Source organism: Pithys albifrons, chromosome 20 (assembly GCF_047495875.1).
Source record: "Pithys albifrons albifrons isolate INPA30051 chromosome 20, PitAlb_v1, whole genome shotgun sequence".
Classification (NCBI taxonomy): domain Eukaryota; kingdom Metazoa; phylum Chordata; class Aves; order Passeriformes; family Thamnophilidae; genus Pithys; species Pithys albifrons.
This window is the reverse complement of record NC_092477.1, coordinates 3,885,411-3,906,998: the sequence shown is the minus strand read 5'-3', so window position 1 is coordinate 3,906,998 and position 21,588 is coordinate 3,885,411. Positions and strand designations below refer to the sequence as shown.

Here is a 21,588-nt window from a genome sequence, read left to right as displayed (position 1 = left end):
CACCCTGTGCACCCAGTACCCTGCACCCCAGCACCCCTGGCACTCAGTACCCTGCACCGCACACCCCTGGCACCCTGTGCACCCAGTACCCTGCACCCCAGCACCCCTGGTACCCAGTACCCTGCACCCCAGCACCTCAAACCTCTGGCACCCTGTGCACCCAGTACCCTGCACCCCAGCACCCCAAACCCCTGGCACCCTGCACACTCAGCACCCTGACACCTCACACCCGCTGCACTCTGCACCCCACAGCCTTGGCAACCCAGCCCATTGGCACCCCTGCACCCCCTGGCACCCCCTGCACCCCCCCACAGCCAGCTCAGCTCCTGCCATGCACACAAAGCAGTCTCTGTAATTCCTGGCACAGGAGTGAAACCATCCTCAACCCAAAATATGGAAGCAGACCAAGATGTTCACTACTAAACATGTTTTCTGGAAAGTGCCTCTCCTCACACCCTGGAGCAGCAGCAGGAGGGCACAGACTGGCAGCCACTGCCCCTCTCAGCCACCAGTCACCCACTGCCACCAGCAGAGAATGGCCAGTTCCTGCTCTGGGATTCAACGTGTGGATCTAAAAAACTGGGAAAAATCACCAGTGCTCATCTCAATCCTGTGGGTACAGACTGAAGCACAAGGGGCTTTCCACCAGGCAGTAAATCCCAGTCAGCCTGGATTACATGGAGTTCCTGCTGCAGGAGAGCACCACGTCAGGACAAGGGGAACCTTGAGTGACAGGGAGGATCCCCAACACAATCCTAAAATAACCTCCAGGTCCAAGCAGACCTTGGGCCTGAGCAGGTTCATTGCAAAAAATGCACCAGCAGTGTGGGATGTGATTTGGTCTGAGTTACCATGACAGTTTAAACAGTTTGAAACCAAAACTATGCAAAAAAGGCCCAGTTGTTATACCCGTGTCCTGCTTCCAAATAAGTCCAGTATCAGAACTGCCAAGAGCTTCCCAAAGGCAACCCTGAAACCAGGGACACAAAGGCACCCCAGGCTACAGGACAGTGCACCTGTGTCATCACACACACCTGCCCCACCTTCCCTGTTCTCCCACAGGACATCACAGGTTCCTGCAATACAGGAGAAATAAAGCACCAAGGTGATCAAGAGAGAGGGCAGTCATTTTCCTCACACAGCATTTCTGAGCTGAGGAGGAAGAAAACCACACAAAGACTGAGAGAGGAGCTCTGGGGAATGTTGCAACTCTGCTTAACTACCATGTTTGTTTAGTTTGTTTGGACACAGCTACAGGAAACAGAACTCTCCTGAGCAGGACGTGGCACTGGGAGTGCTCAAGTACCAGGACATGGGGAGAAAAAAAGGGAGGAGGTTTCAGGTGCCTATCAGGGAAAGGCTCTTCCCCCAGAGGGTGGTGGGCACTGACCAGGCTCCCCAGGGCAGTGGGCACAGCCCCAAGGCTGTCAGAGCTCCAGGGGGGTTTGGATGATGCTGAGGGACAGGGTGTGACTCTTGGGGATGGGTCTGTGCAGGGCCAGGAATTGGACTCAAAGCTCCTTGAGGGTCCCTCCATCTCAGGATGTTTTGATTCTCATGATATCCAGAAACATGATGGACAAGAAAGTGGCAGGGCATGGCCAGCAGGGATGGGCGAATTCCGAGGGTCAGTTGTGCCTCACAAAGCACATCATCTCCCAGGAAGACCCAGCTGGCTTGGTGAATGCAGGGAGCACAGTGGGCAGCTCCCCTTGCCTTGACCTGGCTTTGGACAGAAGAGGCTGAAGAATCCACACAGCCAAGTGGTTTTGATACAGGCTGGATACCTGCATGGAAAAGTGGTGGGCTGTGATCAACAGCACCAAGTCCAGCTGGCAGCTCACAGCTCTCCCCAGAGGGCATCAGAGGAGCTGATGTTGTTTCATGGCTCTTGTAACAACCTGAGGGCAGAACTCACCCTCAGCAGGTCTGCAAAGGGCTCCAGGCTGTGGGCATGGCTGACACACCCACTGTGTGACACACACACTGTGCCCACTCAACGGGCTGAGAAAGGGCCTGAGAGAAAGCTCAGGGCACTCCAAGTCCCACTCTTGGGCAAGCCCAGTGCTGCTCCCAGCCAGGGGTGCACAGCAGCTCCTCAGGAGGTCCTGATCTGAGTGATTCAGAGTAATTCCTGCAGGCAGATTCCTGCTCCCGGGGACTGGCATGTTCTCTTCAGGCACATTGGTCCTGCTGGAATCAGTGTGAAAGTCCACTGGAAACTCCCACAACTCATTCTTCTCCCATGCCCACCCTCCTGCACACTCTACCTGAGGCAGCAACAAAAGCAGAACAGGAGTTAACTGAGCAGCACAGACAGTGACACAAGTGAGCCCTGAGGGACAGGCTTTCCAGCCTGGAGAAGAGAAGCTTTGGGGTGATCCAACTGTAGCCTTTCAATGCCTGAAGGAATCCTACAAGATGGAGAGAGACTGTTTACAAGGGCCAGGAGTGACAGGACAAGGGGGAATGGCTTCCCACTGCCAGAGGGCAGGGTTAGATGGGATAGTGGGAAGGAATTCTTCCCTGTGAGGGTGGTGAAGGGGCAGGAACAGGTTGCCCTGTCCCTGGAAGTGTCCAAAGCCAGGCTGGGACAGGGCTTGGAGCAACCTGGGATATAGGAAGGGGCCCCTGCCCCATGGCAGGATGATCTTTAAGGTCCCTCCAACTCAGACTATTCTATGGTTTTATTTTTTCAAAAGCAGAATTTCACTCCCCCTACACTCAAATCCTGTCACTGAGGAACATGCCAGTCTTGTTCCTTTTAACTGGCTCCAGGATCCATTTCAAGCTACTCCTTTGGAGAAAAGTGGGGACAAAAGGGGAGAGAATCACTCCATTTCTGGCCTTCTTTATAAAAGCCTGTCTGAGAAGAGGCTGTTGACTCCTGCTTGGGTGACTGACAGCAGTGGACATGTCCAGCTAATGCAGCACAACTCACCATCTACCAGAAGAGTTAAAACCTCAAACAGGAAATGGTATCAGTGGAGCTTATCTCCTCTGACACTTCCTTCTGCTGAGCATCTTCTCAAAGATCTCCAAGAGCAGACCAAGGCCAAAGAAAGCCATGAGTAGCCTCAGGAGCCCCCACCACCTGCTCCACCACAATGGGGTTCCACACTCACTGAGCAGTTCTTCCAGCAGAGTTTAAAAACACACCATGCCAAGCTTAAAAATATGCATTTTCTTTTGAAAAAAACCCAAATGTACAGTCAGATTTTAAGTAGCTCTACAAGAAGACACTCAGCTATCTTTAAGAAAAGCAAACCTTGCAATGCACTGCACACAGTTTTGTAGCCAGCACAAGCCAGTGAGTTGGGCAAACTGCAGTGTTTGCTGAAGGAGCTTCAGTGGCTATTTTTTTCTTTCCACCCCGTGGGCAGAGACACTCAGAAGGCAGCAGAGAGCTTCACACTGGGGTAGCTCTTCTCCTGTGTCCCTCCTGCCCTGCAGACCCAGCTCAGCGTGGGGCTGGTGTGGGCACAGTGGGCAGGGGCAGCTCCATGGAGGGCGTCTCGGTCACTTCAGCAGGACTTGGCTTGCGGAGCTCCAGCTTCTCACTCAGTTGGTTGTAAAGCTCCTTCACAGCTTCCCCACTCTGTAAAATGAGAATTAGGGGGGGCAAAAACAAGGGTCACAGTCCATTGTAGCTCCTACTGCCCAGCACACCAAGTGTGCTGTAACAAACCACAGAAGCTACAAGGTGACTAAGCCACAACCTGGTACACTCAGAAAGCAGAGCTCATGTTCCAATTAAGCCAAATCTGGAAGGGCAGCTGCTTCCATTTGCAATCAGTTCTCCCTTTCTCATGCTTCCCTTCCTTCCTACCTGCTTGGTGGGTTCCAAAGCCTTCTGGAGGGACTCTAATTTGGCTGGTGCCACTTTGTGATGCAGATGCAGCAGCAGCCTGAGCACATGTCTGTGTACGTTCTCCTTCCTGCATAAACAAACACCATCTTGAGAACCAGAAAGCTACAACAACAGCACCAGAATGATTCACAGCTCCACACACTGGGAGCTTTGTTACAATTTTCCAAAGCTCCTAAGAACTGTAGGCTGTGTGCTACAATGTGCTAACCCTGCCTTAGGGTATCAAGGATTTATGGAATTGCTCAACAGGAGGGGACTGCCTGCAGGAACTGCAAGGAGGGAAGGGGAGGTTTTAAGCACAGATGTGGCAGCAGCTCAGCTCTGTAGGACAGGCCACATGCACATGCAGGAGGATGTTTGTCCCTCCATGTGTGGAGGAAGCAGCAGCTCCAGCCACTTCTGGGGAAGCTTCCTGGAGGTCAGATCTGGTCTGCAGGCCAGCAGCTAAACCAGTGACCTACCAGAAGTAACAACAGATTTTTGTGTGCAGCTCATACTGCAAAGAGCTGAAACTAACTCTACATATTCAGAATAACTGCAAAGCCTGAAGGATATTTTCCTTTGCAACTCCAACAATTAATTAGTTTAGGTCATAATTTATAACCAACATATAGCAATTTTGCTGATAAACATTCACAAACCTTAAGCCCTTCCCTAAAGAAAAACAAGATCAGGTTAGTAGTTCTTCCTGTGAAGAATTTGCTGAACTATTAACCTGTTGCTCAAAGCAGTAAAACCTCTCTCAGGCATTCTGTAAACACAGTGCCTTCACTTCCCTCTGAGGAAAATGTGGTTTACCTGGAGCAGGCAGTGAGGAAGAAGCCATCAAAGAGACTGGTGCAGAACTCCTCGAGGGCAAACTCCTCCCCCAGCAGTGTGAGGTTACCAGTGAGCAGGTGCAGGAAAATATCACTGAAGGCCAAGTCACTGAAGGTCTCAACTAGACAAGACAGAAAGGAAAGAAAACAGAGGCTGACAAGGATGTGCCAAATCCTGACCACAGAGCTGATAGTCCTTGTGAATATCTTGCAGTGAGATTTCATCACAGGATCACAGACTGGTTTGAGTTGGAAGGGACCTTAAAGCTCATCCAGTCCCACCCCCTGCCATGGGCAGGGACACCTTCCACCAGCCCAGGTTGCTCCAAGCCCTGTCCAACCTGGCCTTGGACACTTGCAGGGATGGGGCAGCCACAGCTGCTCTGCCCAACCTGTGCCAGGGCCTGCCCACCCTCCCAGGGAACAATTTATTCCCAAAACCTAATCCAAACCTACTCTCTTTTCAGTCATTTTTTCTCATTTCCTTTGAAAACATGTAGCCCAGGCAGGTGGCTTTGATCTTTCAGACACAAAAGATTAGGAGCAGGTTTCTTCAGAGCTCTCCTGCAACTTATCCCAGAGGAGTCAGGGAACAAGATAATCCTGGTAAAAAATTTAAGACTCTGTTCAGTCCTATTTTGTTACAGTTTTTTTCACCACACAAAGCCAAGTCCCAGGAACTTCTGGTTACCTGCAACTACTCTGGGCAGCAGCAGGATTAAGCCACCTGCTCTTTTATCTTGCAGACTCATTCCAAACAGTTCTCAACTAATCTGGTTGTTAAAAGAGCCTTTGATCTTAGGAACTGACCCTCAGCCATTATCCCTAAACTGTGAGATCAGCAGAAAAGTGCCCTCATTGCAGACAAACCCAAACCCTCCTCCAGGGCCTCACCCCTAAGTCACCAGAAGAGCCAAAGGCAGAACACACATCTTTGGCTCTGAAATCACTTCCACTCCAGCTTTACTTGCCTCCTGGGTGTCCAGTCCAAGGCAAACAGCTACAGGATGGAAATGAGAAAAAAACTTACCTAGTGCTGGCAGGAGCCTCAGGAAAGCATTCTTGTTCCTCTGCTTAGTGATGTGAAGGATGTAATACAGCCCAACCTCACAAGCTATTCTGTTCTCCTGCAGGAACCTGTTATGAGAGAAGCAAAGTTTTTTCATCAATAAAGCTAAATCAGATTTTAAAAAAAATTAAAAGTGGTTTAACACACTTTTGGGCAGCAATCAAGCAGGTAGAGCAGTGGCTAACTTCAAACACACTGAAGAGCAGCTGCTCAGTGACTGTGTTCACTACCAACAGAAAAATGGTAGTGAACATTCAGCAAAGATCTACCATCACAGCCAGGCAGTTGCATTTGATTGTGAACATTTATAATGTATTAATGATAAAACTGCTAATCAAACTGGGGTTTAGAAAAAGCCCAAGTACTCAAAGATGATACAAAGTCCAATCCTGGTGTGGTTTAGTTTCTCAAAAGTCAAAGATGAACAGTGTCACAGAGGAGAGGACAACTGTTGGATGCAGCACTCCAGATTCTGTCAAACAGACAGGAGTTGTGTGGGAATTAGTGCCAGATCTGAATACAACAGAGCACAGGGGGTTTAATTGTCATTCTGGCATCTCTGGAGTGACAGGTGATCTACAGAGAACCAGTGTGGGTGCCAAAAATGCCAACTTCATGATGCCCAGTAGTGCTCTTCAGAACCCAGCATGGTTCCAGCTGCACCCAAATGTCAGCCCAACCCTCAGCACTCACTGCCTGGGAAGCTGCTCAAGGTGGGGGTTGGTCTCTTCTCCCAGGCACTCAGCAATAGGACAAGGGGGCACGATGGGCTCAAGCTCTGCCAGGGGAAATTTAACTTGGAGAGCAGAAAGAAATTCTTTGCAGAGAGAGTGCTCAGGCATTGGAATGGGCTGCCCAGAGAGGGGGTGGATTCCCCATCTCTGGAGGTTTTTCAGCTGAGCTTGGCCGTGGCACTGAGTGCCATGATCTGGTAAAGGGACTGGAGTTGGACCAAGGGTTGGACTTGATGATCTCAGAGATCTTTTCTGAATCATTCCATTCTATGATTCTATCAACAGAAATACTAAATACTTTCATATTCAACCTGCCAAAACAATGGTCATTACCAGAAATAGCATTTTATGTCAATAAATTTCATTTGAGGAACCATAGTGGAAACCTGTTCTGTTAAAGGAAGAGTTCAGGCTTGATTAATTAGGGCTTAAGCTTATTCCCAAAAGTCTTGCCTTTATCACATGGAGTATTTTCCCTGTCAGTGCTGGCTGGTGCCCTGATGCCTGGCTGTGGTGGCCACAGCTCCAGCTGGTGAGGCAGCATTACATACTTGGTGAAAGCTTCAGGAATGGTGCTGGGGTAGGGAATTGGTCCCTTCTCCTCCGAGGGCAGCTTCTGGTCCACAGTGAAGGTGTGATCATCAACCACAAAGGACATCAGCAGGGGCAGGAACCTGGTGATCAACTCAGCTTCCTTGCAGGAAGGGAAGAACAGAGGGAAAAGAACCATCATCAATCACTTTATGCCACCTAATGGCTGTAACAAATAATGAGGCAGTGTGAGGAGCCTTAGGAGAAGCTTCCAGACATCCAGTTCCCATTAAAACCCTTGAATAATTCACTTCCAGAGAAGAGCAACGAGGCTGGAGAAGGGACTGGAGCACAAGTGCTGTGGGGAGAGGCTGAGGGAGCTGGGGGTGTTCAGCCTGGAGAAGAGGAGGCTCAGAGGTGACCTCAGCACTGTCTGGAACTGCCTGAAGGGAAGTTCTGGCCAGGTGGGGGTTGGTCTCTTCTCCCAGGCACTCAGCAATAGGACAAGGGGACACGATGGGCTCAAGCTCTGCCAGGGGAAATTGAAGTTGGAGAGCAGAAAGAAATTCTTTGCAGAGAGAGTGCTCAGGCATTGGAATGGGCTGCCCAGAGAGGGGGTGGATTCCCCATCCCTGGAGGTTTTTCAGCTGAGCTTGGCCGTGGCACTGAGTGCCATGATCTGGTAAAGGGACTGGAGTTGGCCCAAGGGTTGGACTTGATGATCTCGGAGGTCTTTTCCAACCCAATCCATTCTATGATTCTGTGATTCTGTGACTCCACGTGCTCCATGGTAATTAGGAAAATTGTACTTCACCTCCCCTACAGAAATATTCCTGCTCAAGTCCTTCCTTTTAACAATTACACAACATTTCTTCTGAGAGACCTTTCCCAACACTGCTGCAGGCACTGCATGTTAAGGTTGATACCAAACTGCTTTTACCAACAATTACAGCCCCCCAGCATGGTCCAGGCTTATTTGTGGTAACACAAACACAAATAAAACAGATTTTAAATACAGATTTGGAGATTCCCTTTAGAAAGAAACTGTGACCACTCTTCCTAAGAGAGAACAAAAATCAGTGTTATCCTTGGAATATTGGTTGCTCTTGCTGCTACAAGCCCAGTGTTCAAACACACCCTCCCTGTGGTAAATTTAAACATACAAACAGCCAGGAATGGGTGTATTTTGGAGCATTCAAATATAACCCTAAGTGGACATTTGCTGGTTTATTGTTCAGCACAGAAACAGTAAATTTCTCTTGAAATTTCCTGCTCTCAGGGCTTCCTGTAACACTGGGAAAAGTATTTCCAAAGCATAGAAAGATTAAAGCTAAATGTGGCACTGCACAAAGCTGCTGCAACAGAGAGCTGGAAGGGAAAAACATTTCTCATGGTCATGTTTCAGACCAGCCTTGGAAATCCTGCTTGACTCAGGCCAGATGTGTTCTACAAACCTGCCAGCTGTGTAGAAGATCCCAGGAACAAGGAGAGAGCAGGAGCAACCAGGGCAGTGTTTAACAGAGAGACAGTCTGATTTTAGAACAGCAAGGGCCAGGCACTCAAGGAAATTACAAAGCAGGTAAAGGAAGCTCACAGCATGTCCACTTGAGCTGCTGCTCTGTGACCACTGACAAGCTTTTTCCAAACAAGCTCTGACAAGAGGTTTGTACTATGAATGTTAATCAGGGACACGATAAACAGCAAACAAATCTAAATGTGTTTAATTAAATTCTATACATCAAAATGGCTCACCATTTTTGGTTCCTTGAAGACTTGACTGTCAATCATGTCCCAGGCCCCCTGTCCCAAGGACAGCATCCTCAGGAGCAGCAGCAGATCTGGGCTTTCCTTGAATTTTAAGGGGAGAAACAAAACAGCTGTTTTGATCTTCCACATGGGATACTTATTTCAAAACAGTGGTTTATATTTAAAGCTCTTCTGGATTAGCTGCTTTATCAGAGACTCCTGGAGGCATTTAGTTCTCCAGATTAACTGAAACCTGATTCCTCAAACAGGAATCACACACCAGACACACCTGAGGGCTTGGGGGGGGTTGTAACTTTTATAATGCAGCAGGAAGTATCTGATCACATAATTTTTAAACATGTCCAGCCCAATTAGTGCACTGAAATACAATATATGACAGGACAAATAAAGTCATTTCAGCAGAAGAAAGGAGAAAGGGTGTGTAAGAATGACAGTGTAATTTTTTGTTTATATTGTGCCATGAAACCAAACAATTTTCAGTCTTAAAGTGTGATGAGGAAGTCATTCCATCCAACAGTAAGACTTAATAACTCAGGGATTTGAACAGCAAGTGCCTCACACTTTGCAGACACCTGTAAATGCCCCCCTTTAGTATTTCAGCACCTCCTGCAGACACTGCTCACAGGAACCCTGCTACATCTCAGCCAACTGAGCAGAGCAGCACTAACCAACCCCTGGCACTCTCTGTGGCAGGGAGAAGGGCTGGGGCTGTCAGACAAACTGATGGGAGCACATTTTCTGGATAAGATTCTGTTTTTGCACAGCTGCCAGGATGGAATGAGCCATGCAAAGAATTCTTTGTCAGTTTGGAGAGTCCTAAAATCATAGAAACATGGGATATTCTGAGCTGGAAGGGACCCACAAGGACCATCCAGTCCAACTCCTGGCCCTGTACAGACACCCCAACAATCCCACCTGTCCCTCAGAGCATTGTCCAAACCCTCCTGGAGCTCTGGCAGCCTTGGGGCCGTGCCCACTGCCCTGGGAAGCCTGGCCAGTGCCCACCACCCTCTGGGGGAAGAGCCTTGTCCTGATCTCCAGCCTAACCCTCCCTGACACAGCTCCAGCTGTTCCCTCACATCCTTTCAGTGGTGACAAGAGCACAGATCAGAGCTGCCCCTCAGGAACAGCTGCAGACCCTGGTGAGGTGGGACCTCAGTCTCCTCTTCTCCACGGTGAACAAGTGCCCTCAGCTGCTCCTCAGACTCTTCCCCATCCCCATGTCCCTCCTTTGGACACTGATAACTTTAGGTATTTTCATATTGTTTTGCCCAAAAGTGCCCCCAGGACTGAAGGCGAGGCTGCACAGAGCAGAGCAGGACAATGCCCTCCCCTGGCCATCTCCAAACTGCTCCTGCAGAGCTCTCCACAGGTGCTACAAATGGACAGGTATCACCCTTCCCTTGTTCCAACTCACACATGCACCTGAGGACTTCATCATACTGCCCCTACATTCACTGAGGATGCCAGTCAGCTGAGACTGCAGTTCAGGTTAGGTACACAAGCTGCAACACTCACCCTGGGTAAGGTGTCCTGCCCAACCAGGTCTTGCAGGTGCCTTATGGTGCTCAAGGCTAAGGTGTTGATGGCAAAGGGATCACACAAGATCATTGATAAGTCCCTGAGGAGAAGTAAAATCAAACACTTCATACATAACAACCTTCCCATACAGGTCCTTATGCACCTGTGTCCACCTGATGAACCTTCTCCTGCCTTGTGAAAACACCACAAATGGTATTTCTTTGAATTGAAAGGGCATGTTACCCAAAAACAATTACTGAAAGGCTTCTGCACTGAGACCAAGCAGGTCTCCCACAGCCAGACACCAGGCCACAGAGGACACAACTGAAGCAGTGCAAGCTCTGTGCTTGGCTCTGCCATGAGTTCATGGATGTTTGGGATGTCACTGCACAGGGGACCTGCTGGAGGTTTGCTGGTTATAGGGAAGAACTAAGAACTAACACCTACAACCCCTGTCAGAAGCTGTGACTGCCAGGAATCCATCCCAGTTTCTCAATAAACAGCCCAAGAGCCTTACCCCAACACTTGCTCTTGTCCTTTCTTCACTCCATCCAGAAACCCTTGCAATTCCCGGGCTCTCTTGTTGTCCACAAACTTCTCCCGAATACAAGCGTCGAGGCACCAGGTGAACTGTCAGATTGGAGAGAGTTTGTGAGCCTCAGCCACTCCTTAAACCAGCAACAAAATACATGGGGTCAGAGAAAACAGGCTCAGAATGGCCTCCAAACAGCTGGAATTAAGACACTTCAGTAATACCAAGTTGGTGACAAACACAGAAGTAAGAGATGCCAATACAAGTTAACCCAGTGCCACTTTCTCCCCTCCCAGGAAAGGCATTCCCTGGAAATTGAGGAGCAGGCATTTATAAAATACACCCCTGCCCAGCACACCTGAGGATTTACACAAGTAGGAGACTGGCAAACAAGCAGCATCACTCAGAAATAAACCTCTGGGATATTTTGGTCATTGCACTACCACTCCCACCCTCTAAATAGGGGAATATTAACAGTGGAGGTGCTTCTGCTAAAGAGCTGTATAACTGAAAGGGAAAAAGACAGTTAACTGGAGCACAAGTGCTGTGGGGAGAGGCTGAGGGAGCTGGGGGTGTTCAGCCTGGAGAAGAGGAGGCTCAGAGGTGACCTCAGCACTGTCTGGAACTCCCTGAAGGAAGTTCTGGCCAGGTGGGGGTTGGTCTCTTCTCCCAGGCACTCAGCAATAGGACAAGGGGGCACGATGGGCTCAAGCTCTGCCAGGGGAAATTGAAGTTGGAGAGCAGAAAAAACTTCTTTGCAGAGAGAGTGCTCAGGCATTGGAATGGGCTGCCCAGAGAGGGGGTGGATTCCCCATCCCTGGAGGTTTTTCAGCTGAGCTTGGCCGTGGCACTGAGTGCCATGATCTGGTAAAGGGACTGGAGTTGGACCAAGGGTTGGACTGGATGATCTCGGAGGTCTTTTCCAACCCAATCCATTCTATAATTCTATGATTCAATATTAAAGGCTTTTTTCTCCTTTCAGAAACCAACCTGTATTTTGCCCTGACATTTCAACTATCAAAAAAGCACAACTTGTTGAATTTTCTGAAATGCTTCCACCATGAAATGCTTTCCCTGTCCTTGCAGCATCACTGCATTCAGCCCTTTTCAGTCACTGTCTGGCCCTGATGTGGGGGACTCTTGATCAGAACACATTAATAAGTATGCAGGAGTGTTTATCATCACTCTAGGACATCATCTCTAAGCAGAACACACATCAAACTTAGCAACTACTTCAGAGAAAGAGCCTTCTCTCAGGCCAGAGTGATGCCAACCACGGACAACAGGCCACTAGCAAGATCCTGGTGTGACATTAACACATCTGTTACCTCCCAATAACTGACTAGTTTCATGTTTTAATTCAAGATCTAAAGTATGTATTATCTCACACACAGGTGGAGTGTATCAGACCAGGCATAACTGGGAGGGAAGAAAGCTTAGATTAAGAAGCTGGGACTAGCTGATGGTTTTTTGTTACTTTTGTTATTTTTGGATTTCAGATTATACACTGTTTTCAACACTGCATAAGTACCCTAAATCTGAATGATTCATGAGAGCAAATTGCTGGTTAACCAAGATGAAACTTTCACCTGAAGTTCAATGGGATATAAGGAGACATTTGGGTTCAAGGCCTGAACTCCCTTCACAGAGAGGACTCATCTTTGGGTTGTCCTGCAGGCAGCAGGTGTGGATGGGAGTGGGAAACCAGAAAATTCTCCAGCAATCCTCCCTTGTGTCCCACATGGTTAGTACCTTATGACAGGGGTCCACAGTGCAGATTTCACTGATCTCCAGGTCATGCAGGGACATGAGGAGCTCTGCCCTCAGCGTGCAGTAATGGACGTTCCTGGTGCGCAGGAACAGCGTCCTCAGGAACTGCAGCACCATGTCATAGAGCTTCACGTTCTTCCCAATCATCTGGGTCAGCTTCTGGACCACCTGCACTCAAAGTGGGACACAGGTAGACTCAGTGCCAAGAGGGGCTCTTATTTCACACATGCACAAAATGTAAATTAACTTTACTATGTGATTTATTGAAGCATCTGCAGCGACATCAATTCCTGAAAAGGAACTATTTCTGCCACCATTTCCAAGGGCATGTGGTCAAGGTATGTTCAACAGATCTTTCACAGCCATAACATGTTTTTATCTAATTCCACAAGCTGCTTTTTCTACCCTTCTGATTCTCCCCTTGACGGGGAGTGTACAAGTGCATGTGTGGTGCTGGGTTAAACCACAACTCTGCAGTGCAAACTGCCTTGTAATTAATTCTATTAAAAGAGCAACTTTTGGGGATGCCAAATTAACTACAGTTTTCCATTTAAAAAAACCCAGAAATTAAAGCAACTTCTGCTGGGCTATGTCCTGATAAAAGGAGGTCCCAGGAAAAGAAATTAACATATTAACATATTCAAACTGATGTGGTAGATGCTCAGCCTTCCAGACACCTGAGGCATATTAAAGCCAAACAGAGAAATACAGAAAAAAATCTGGCCTTGCCATGATTTTTTAAAGCATATAATTAACAGCTTAGAACATTCATCAATTATCACACAGCACTGAGTAACTATTAAAATAATTCCTGCAGCTTTCATCAAGTTATGTAGGAGGAACAGACCTGGAATTTGTAGCAAAGACTTTGTCTGGCTACAAGACCTCAGCAGCCAAGCTGGACAGGGAAACAGCCCCTGATCTGTGATGAGGGTGACTGAAAGCTGAGGAATTCCACTCCAGCCCGTTGTGAGGGTTCCCCTGCCCTCACCTCTCCTTGACGCCTCGTTTTGGGAGATGGACTGAAGAAGTTCTGCAGGAAGGAAATGTCATTGCTGAAGAGGATGTTCTCCTTCTCCAGGATGTATTGCTTCAGCAGAGGGGACACCTCGTCCCCAAACAGGGCCTGGTTGTCCTGCCAGATCTGCCGCTTCACCTCCACGGCACAGGCTTTGTACAGGTCCTTGTCAGCCATCACCAGCTTCAGCTTCTTCTCAGGGACCTGCAGAGGACAGAGCAGTCACAGGGCAGCCCCTCACCTGCCCTAACTCACCACTGGAGACACCTAAATCATGGAATATCCTCAGCTGGAAGGATCACCAAGATCATCCAGTCCAACCCCTGGCCCTGCACAGACACCCAACAATCCCGCCCTGTGCCCCAGAGCATCATCCAAACCCTCCTGGAGCTCTGGCAGCCTTGGGGCTGTGCCCACTGCCCTGGGGAGCCTGGTCAGTGCCCACCACCCTCTGGGGGAAGGACCTTTCCCTGAGATCCAACCTGACCCTGCCCTGGCACAGCTCCAGCCATTCCCTGGGTGCTGTCCCTGCCCTGGCACAGCTCCAGCCATTCCCTGGGTGCTGTCCCTGCCCTGGCACAGCTCCAGCCCTTCCCTGGGTGCTGTCCCTGCCCTGGCACAGCTCCAGCCATTCCCTGGATGCTGTCCCTGCCCTGACACAGCTCCAGCCATTCCCTGGGTGCTGTCCCTGCCCTGACACAGCTCCAGCCCTTCCCTGGGTGCTGTCCCTGCCCTGGCACAGCTCCAGCCATTCCCTGGGTGCTGTCCCTGCCCTGACACAGCTCCAGCCATTCCCTGGGTGCTGTCCCTGCCCTGACACAGCTCCAGCCATTCCCTGGGTGCTGTCCCTGCCCTGGCACAGCTCCAACCATTCCCTGGGTGCTGTCCCTGGTTACACAGAGCAGAGATCGGAGGTGCCCCTGATGAGGAGCTGCAGACCCTGGTGAGGAGATCTCAGTCTCCTCTTCTCCAGCTGAACAAGACAAGTGACCTCAGCCACTCGTTGCATGGCCCCTCCAGACCCTTCACCATCTCAGTGTTACATGCTCTGATGGCTTCAGAACCTTCTCATACTGTGGCACCAAAAACTTTCCCCAGGAAGTCCCAGGCACTCAGCAATAGGACAAGGGGGCACGATGGGCTCAAGCTCTGCCAGGGGAAATTTAACTTGGAGAGCAGAAAAAACTTCTTTGCAGAGAGAGTGCTCAGGGATTGGAATGGGCTGCCCAGAGAGGGTGTGGATTCCCCATCCCTGGAGGTTTTTCAGCTGAGCTTGGCCGTGGCACTGAGTGCCATGATCTGGTAAAGGGACTGGAGTTGGACCAAGGGTTGGACTTGATGATCTCGAGATCTTTTCCAACCCAACCCATTCTATGATTCTATGACTCGAAGTGAGGCCACTCCAGTGCAGAGCAGAGTGGGACAATCCCTTCCCTCCACTCATCATCCCCTCAGGAAGTTTGGGAATTCATCCACCAGGGCAATAAACCCCCAGAGGCACCACAGACTCAGCTTCTGCCTCCTCCCTGAGACAATTCTTCAACAGCCAATCACACATCGAGCTTTGCCTTATTTTTTTCAAGAAAAAAAATATTTCCTTCAAATCCACAATGCTGAGATTTGGGGATGATGTTTCCAAACTCAGCAGTTTTGAGTCCATAACCTTAAGTGCAATATGATGCTTTTAATAAGGGCACTCCTAGAGATTTTTGTCTCACAGATCTGAATCTCACTCCTGTTCACTTTTAGCTTCATTCTTCAAGTCTTATCCTCCACTTGTAACAGATTTTTCAAATAATCTGTGGAAAAATTCACCTATCAGTGAACTTGACTATTTTTAGGAAGCTGCATGGATTGAAGTAAACAGGGAGATGACCTCATCTGACTATTAAAAATGTAAAATGCTTTCTGAATTAGCCCACCAAGCTGGTAGCAGACACAGGAGTGTATTAAATCACTTGTAAAGGTGTGCAGAGGGAGCACAGCCCAGCTGGAGGAGCCACACCAGGGATGTCACAGCCCAGGCCAACCAGTGCAGGTCTTACCTTGGGCAGGTGCTTCATGACACACATGACCACGGGCTGGATGGAGGGCATCTTCACCAGGGAGAAGCTCTTCTCCAGCAGATCTTCCAGCTTCTTGTATCTGAAAACATGGAAGAGCATAAGACTAAATAATGAGTTAAGAAACAATCAAATCCAATAGAATAGAACAAAATTCTCCCCTTTATTCAGTGCTGGGAAATGGGGGATAATTCCACCAAAGACATGTTCAATAAGACCTTTGTGTTTCCAGGTTTATATATTTAGTTACAGCTGATAACCCCTCCCCAAAGTTAAGCAGGATATTTGGGGTGACTTTTAACAGCTCTTATCTCTGCAGCCCTTTATTTCCTTTTAACTAAACAGTGTTACAGCTTCAATCTCAACCTAGACAGGTTTTCTGATTTCTTTCTTACAGTTTAGCCTTTAATCTAAACAAGGTTTTGGTTTATTTCTTAAAGTTCAGCTTACAGGGCTAAATTCCCCTTTGTCTAAAGCTCTGCATGGTTAAAATCCCTGACAAACTAAGGCACAAGCTCAAATAAAAAATAATATAAAATACAAAGTTAATACAGTCTGGTTAAAAATTAATAAAGACTGATTTTATGGAGAAGGGATAAAATCATTTTTCTTGAGGGGTCCCTGAATCAGAACAACAGAGCAGAAAAGGAGCAGAACCTTCTCATACTGTGGCACCAAAAACTTCCCCCAGGAAGTCCCAGGCACTCAGCAATAGGACAAGGGGGCACGATGGGCTCAAGCTCTGCCAGGGGAAATTGAAGTTGGAGAGCAGAAAGAAATTCTTTGCAGAGAGAGTGCTCAGGGATTGGAATGGGCTGCCCAGAGAGGGGGTGGATTCCCCATCCCTGGAGGTTTTTAACCTGAGCTTGGCCGTGGCACTGAGTGCCATGATCTGGTAAAGGGACTGGAGTTGGACCAAGGGTTGGACTTGATGATCTCAGAGGTCTTTTCCAACTCAATCAATTCTGTAATTCTATGGATGTGGCACTGAGTGAGAACCCACCATGTCTTGATCCAACCTCACTGTGATCACCAGCCCAGAGACCCCTCAGGGACCACCAGACACCCCCAGAGACTCCCACAGACTCCCCCGAAACCAGCAGGGACCCCCCAGGGACCCTCAGGAAGCCCCAGAGGCCCCCCAGGGACCCCCTCAGGGACCCCCAGAGACCCCAGAGACTCCCAGGGACCCCCAGAAAGCCCCAGAGACCCCCCCGGGGCCCCCAGAGACCCCCCCAGAGTCTCTCAGAGACCCCCAGGGATCACCAGACACCCCCAGACACCCCCAGAGACCCGCCAGGGACGCCCAGAGGTCCCCAGACATGCTCCAGGGACCCCCAGACACCCCCAGGGACCCCCAGAGACCCCTAGGGACGCCCCAGAGACCCCCAGAGACTCTCAGAGACCCCCCAGGGACCCCCAGAGACTCCTAGTGAGGTTTGATCAAGGGTTGGAGTTGCTGATCTCAGAGGTCTTTTCCAACCCAATCCACTCTATTCTACGATCTGAAACCCACAGCACTCAATCCCCAGGTATCCAACTCTCCCCTAAAGAACTCCCTGCCTTTCCACACGGCATTCCCAGCTCACCCACCTCTCCTCGACCTTGCCCTCCAGGGCGATGGCAGAGACCCTCTCGAGCAGCTTCTCCCGCAGCTCATCGAACACCGACTGGTGGAACTCGAGCCGGGGCGTGCCGTGCAGGTCCAGGAAGGGCAGCGCGTACTGAAGGGAGGGCAGCAGGACCCCGTTCTCCGTCTGCAACAGCCGGGAAAGGGGGATGGCACGGGAGAGGGGATGGCACGGGATAGGGGATGGCACGGGAGAAAGGGGGGGATGGCATGGGAGAAGGGGGGATGGCATGGGATAGGGGATGGCATGGGAGAAAGGGGGATGGCATGGGAGAAAGGGGGATGGCACGGGATAGGGGATGGCACAGGATAGGGGATGGCACGGGAGAGGGGATGGCACGGGATAGGGGATGGCATGAGATAGGGGATGGCACGGGATAGGGGATGGCATGGGATAGGGGATGGCATGGGAGAAAGGGGGGGATGGCATGGGATAGGGGATGGCACGGGATAGGGGATGGCATGGGAGAAAGGGGGATGGCACGGGATAGGGGATGGCACGGGATAGGGGATGGCACAGGATAGGGGATGGCATGGGAGAAGGGGATGGCATGGGAGAAGGGGATGGCATGGGAGAAGGGGATTGCACGGGATAGGGGATGGCATGGGATAGGGGATGGCATGGGAGAAAGGGGATGGCACGGGATAGGGGATGGCATGGGAGAAAGGGGATGGCACGGGATAGGGGATGGCACGGGATAGGGGATGGCATGGGAGAAAGAGGATGGCATGGGAGAAGGGGGATGCCACGGGAGAAAGGGGGATGGCACGGGAGAAAGGGGATGGCATGGGAGAAAGGGGATGGCATGGGAGAAGGGGATGGCATGGGAGAAAGGGGATGGCACAGGAAAAGAGGGGAGAGCACAGGAAAAGGGGGTTGGCACGGAGAAAGGGGAATGGCATGGGAAAGGGGGATGGCATGGGAAAGGGGGATGGCATGGGAAAGGGGGATGGCACGGGAGAAAGGGGATGGCACGGGAGAAAGGGGATGGCACGGGATAGGGGGATGGCACGGGAAAGGGGATGGCATGGGAAAGGGGGATGGCATGGGAAAGGGGGATGGCACGGGAGAAAGGGGATGGCACGGGAGAAAGGGGATGGCACGGGAAAGGGGGATGGCACAGGAAAGGGGGTTAGCACGGGAGAAAGGGATAACACGGGAAAAGGGGGATGGTACGGGAAAGGGGATGGCATGGGAAAGGGGATGGCATGGGAGAAGGGGGGATGGCACAGGAAAGGGGGATGGCATGGGAAAAGGGGGATAGTATGGGAGAAGGGGACGCCACAGGGAAAGGGGGATGGCACGGGAAAAGGGGGATGGCACGGGAGAAGGGGAGGATAACACGGGAAAAAGGAGATAACGTGGGAAAAGGAAGATAACGTGGGGAAAGGGGGAATAACACGGGAAAAGGGGGGATAACACGGGGCAACGGGGGGTAACACCGGAAAAGGGATAACACGGGAAAAGGGGGATAACACGGGAAAAGGGGGGGAAGCCCAGCCGGCCCCAGCGCGACCCTCACGGCACCTGGAACTGCTCGATGGCCTTGAGCGGCTCCGTGCAGTTGGTGAGGGTCTCCTTGAGGTCCTCGCCGTTGGCCACCCCCAGCTCCTGCAGCCCCGCGTACATCTCGGCCTGGCCGGGCCCGCGGGGCCGCTCCCGATCCCGATCGCGATCCCAATCCCGATCCCGATCGCGATCCCGACCCCGCTCCCGCTCCCCGCTCCGGCCCCGGTCCCTGCCCAGTCCCGCCCCCGCGGGCCCCGCGCCGCAGCGCGAAGGTTCCGCCGCACGAAGGTTCCGCCGCGCCCACCCCGGGGGTCCCGCGGGCTCCGGGCGGCTCGGGGGGATCGGCACTGATTTTTGGTCATTTTTGTTCCTTTTTCCCCACTTCTGGTCATTCCCCCCTCATTTTTGGTTGGGTCCCCCCACACCCACCCCCCCACCCCTGGCCCATTTTTGTTCATTTTTATTAATTTTTGTCCCTTCCCCCCATTTTTGGTCATTTTTTGCCATTTCTCCCATTTTTGATGGGTTTTTTCCCTCATTTATTTTGTTTTTCATATTGAAAAGTCTCTCCTGGGCCAGAAATAAACTCAGGGATGGAAAAGCCACCTCAGTGTCCTTTGTCACCTCAGTGTCACCTCAGTGTAACCTCAGGGTCCCCAATGTCACCTGGAGAGTCCCCAGTGTCACCTGGGGGTTCCCCAATGTCACCTGGAGGGTCCCCAATGTCACCTGGAGGGTCTCAGTGTCACCTGGGGGTTCCCCAATGTCACCAGGAGGGTCCCCAATGTCACCAGGGGGGTCTCAGTGTCACCTGGGAGTTCCCCAATGTCACCTGGAGGGTTCCCCAATGTCACCTGGGGGTTCCCCAATGTCACCAGGGGGGTCTCAGTGTCACCTGGGCATTCCCCAATGTCACCTGGAGGGTCTCAGTGTCACCTGGGGGTTCCCCAATGTCACCTGGGGGGTCCCCAATGTCACCTGGGTGTTCCCCAATGTCACCAGGAGGGCCCCCAGTGGGGAGGTTCCTGTTCTTTTTGTGCCATTGCTGGGGCCATTCTCTGCCCCCTCCCTGCAGGCCCTGATGGACATGGGGAGGTTCCTCTCTCCTCTGGAGGCTGAACAGCAGCTCCCTCAGCCTTTTCTGCTCACAGAGATGCTCCAGCCCCTGCAGCATCTCCACAGGTTCCACTGGACCCACCCCAGGAGCTGCCACAGGGTGGGATTGTTGGGGTGTCTGTGCAGGGTGGGATTGTTGGGCTGTCTGTGCAGGGTGGGATTGTTGGGGTGTCTGTGCAGGGTGGGATTGTTGGGCTGCCTGTGCAGGGTGGGATTGTTGGGGTGTCTGTGCAGGGTGGGATTGTTGGGCTGTCTGTGCAGGGTGGGATTGTTGGGCTGTCTGTTCAGGGTGGGATTGTTGGGCTGTCTGTGCAGGGTGGGATTGTTGTGGTGTCTGTGCAGGGTGGGATTGTTGGGGTGCCTGTGCAGGGTGGGATTGTTGTGGTGTCTGTGCAGGGTGGGATTCTTGGGGTGTCTGTGCAGGGTGGGATGGTCTTCAAGGTCCTGGTGGGTCCCTCCCAGGTCAGGGGATCCTGTCACTCCATGGTTTTAATGCTCTGGCCAACAGTATTAAAAAACCAGCAAAATTGGTGTTCCTGGGGGGGTGTGGGACTTCCCTCCCAGCTGATCATGGGCAGACAGCCATGGAAAGAGGAAATGCCACCAAAACCAGAGAAGTGGAGTTTCCCCATTCATGGTTTGACTGCACAGGCCTCTATTTTAGGGAGAGCTGCTACAGAGTGGGGGGAAAAATCCTAATTTGTCCTTTGTGCAATCTGCTGCCACATCAGCCCAACCCACCACAGAAACCCCTCTGGCATCTGCCCACCAGTCAGTATAACTGTGCAGGAGAAAATCAAAGTGCTTTAGAGCCCCCCAAGCTGTTTGAAGGCTGGGCTGCTGCTCACAGGCCACCCTGAGCCCTGATATCCAGGTGACAGGAGGGATGCTCTGCTGTTCCCAGCCAGGAGCTGCTGCAGCGCCCTCAGGTCCCTCATGTCCCTCTCTGTGTCCCCACAGGGTTGGAGGGGCTGCTGTGCTGGTGGGGGGTTCCTGCAGGAGCACAACAAGACCTGGAATCTCCTCAGCAGCTGCTGGATATCCTGAGATGCTGATGATATGTTGGGATGTTGGTATAAACGTGGACATGAGCAATCAGGCACAGTGAGAGCAGCTGCAATTTTCTGCAGAAATTCTGGTCTCAAGGATGTTTAATGTGTTTAATAAAGTCTGGGTGTTGGTTGTCTTCCACAGGGAGAGACCAAGGAGGGGGGTACAGGCACCCCAAAAGGCTCACACTGATCTTCTGGGGGCAAAAGACCTGAGCAGCTCCTGTTGTCTCCTCCCCACAGCAAGGACCAAACCAGGCAGAGTTTCCTGCCTGTGGAAACTCAAACATGCCAATGTTTTCATGTCCCAGGTGCCACCTGGAAGTGAAGAAGGAGGCAGGCCCAGTGTGAAGGGACCAGGCAGTGTGTCTGTCCCCTGCCCCAGCCCCATGGACATGTGCCTGAGGGGAATCACAGAATTATAGAATGGATTGGGCTGGAAAAGACCTCCGAGATCATCGAGTCCAACCCTTGGTCCAACTCCAGTCCCTTTACCAGATCATGGCACTCAGTGCCACGGCCAAGCTCAGCTGAAAAACCTCCAGGGATGGGGAATCCACCCCCTCTCTGGGCAGCCCATTCCAATGCC

The 21,588-nt window shown here is 51.2% G+C and overlaps 1 protein-coding gene and 1 long non-coding RNA gene across 2 annotated transcripts; one reads left to right on the top strand and one right to left on the bottom strand.

Annotated features, from left to right (window-relative positions):
* Nucleotides 1-3,161: 3,161 nt before the first annotated feature.
* On the bottom strand, nt 3,162-18,975 carry NELFB (negative elongation factor complex member B). The gene is made up of 13 exons (XM_071574479.1): nt 18,853-18,975; nt 17,288-17,451; nt 15,677-15,776; nt 13,605-13,835; nt 12,596-12,781; nt 10,829-10,941; nt 10,309-10,411; nt 8,776-8,871; nt 7,044-7,186; nt 5,720-5,826; nt 4,670-4,811; nt 3,830-3,938; nt 3,162-3,598 (listed from the first exon to the last, which is right to left on the bottom strand). The coding sequence occupies exons 1-13, from the start codon at nt 18,952-18,954 to the stop codon at nt 3,461-3,463; spliced, it is 1,734 nt and encodes a 577-aa protein (XP_071430580.1). The 5' UTR covers nt 18,955-18,975; the 3' UTR covers nt 3,162-3,460.
* On the top strand, nt 12,376-15,840 carry LOC139681224 (uncharacterized). Its single transcript, XR_011699492.1, has 3 exons — nt 12,376-12,803; nt 12,883-12,951; nt 13,431-15,840. It is a non-coding gene; the product is annotated as an uncharacterized lncRNA (long non-coding RNA).
* Nucleotides 18,976-21,588: the final 2,613 nt, after the last annotated feature.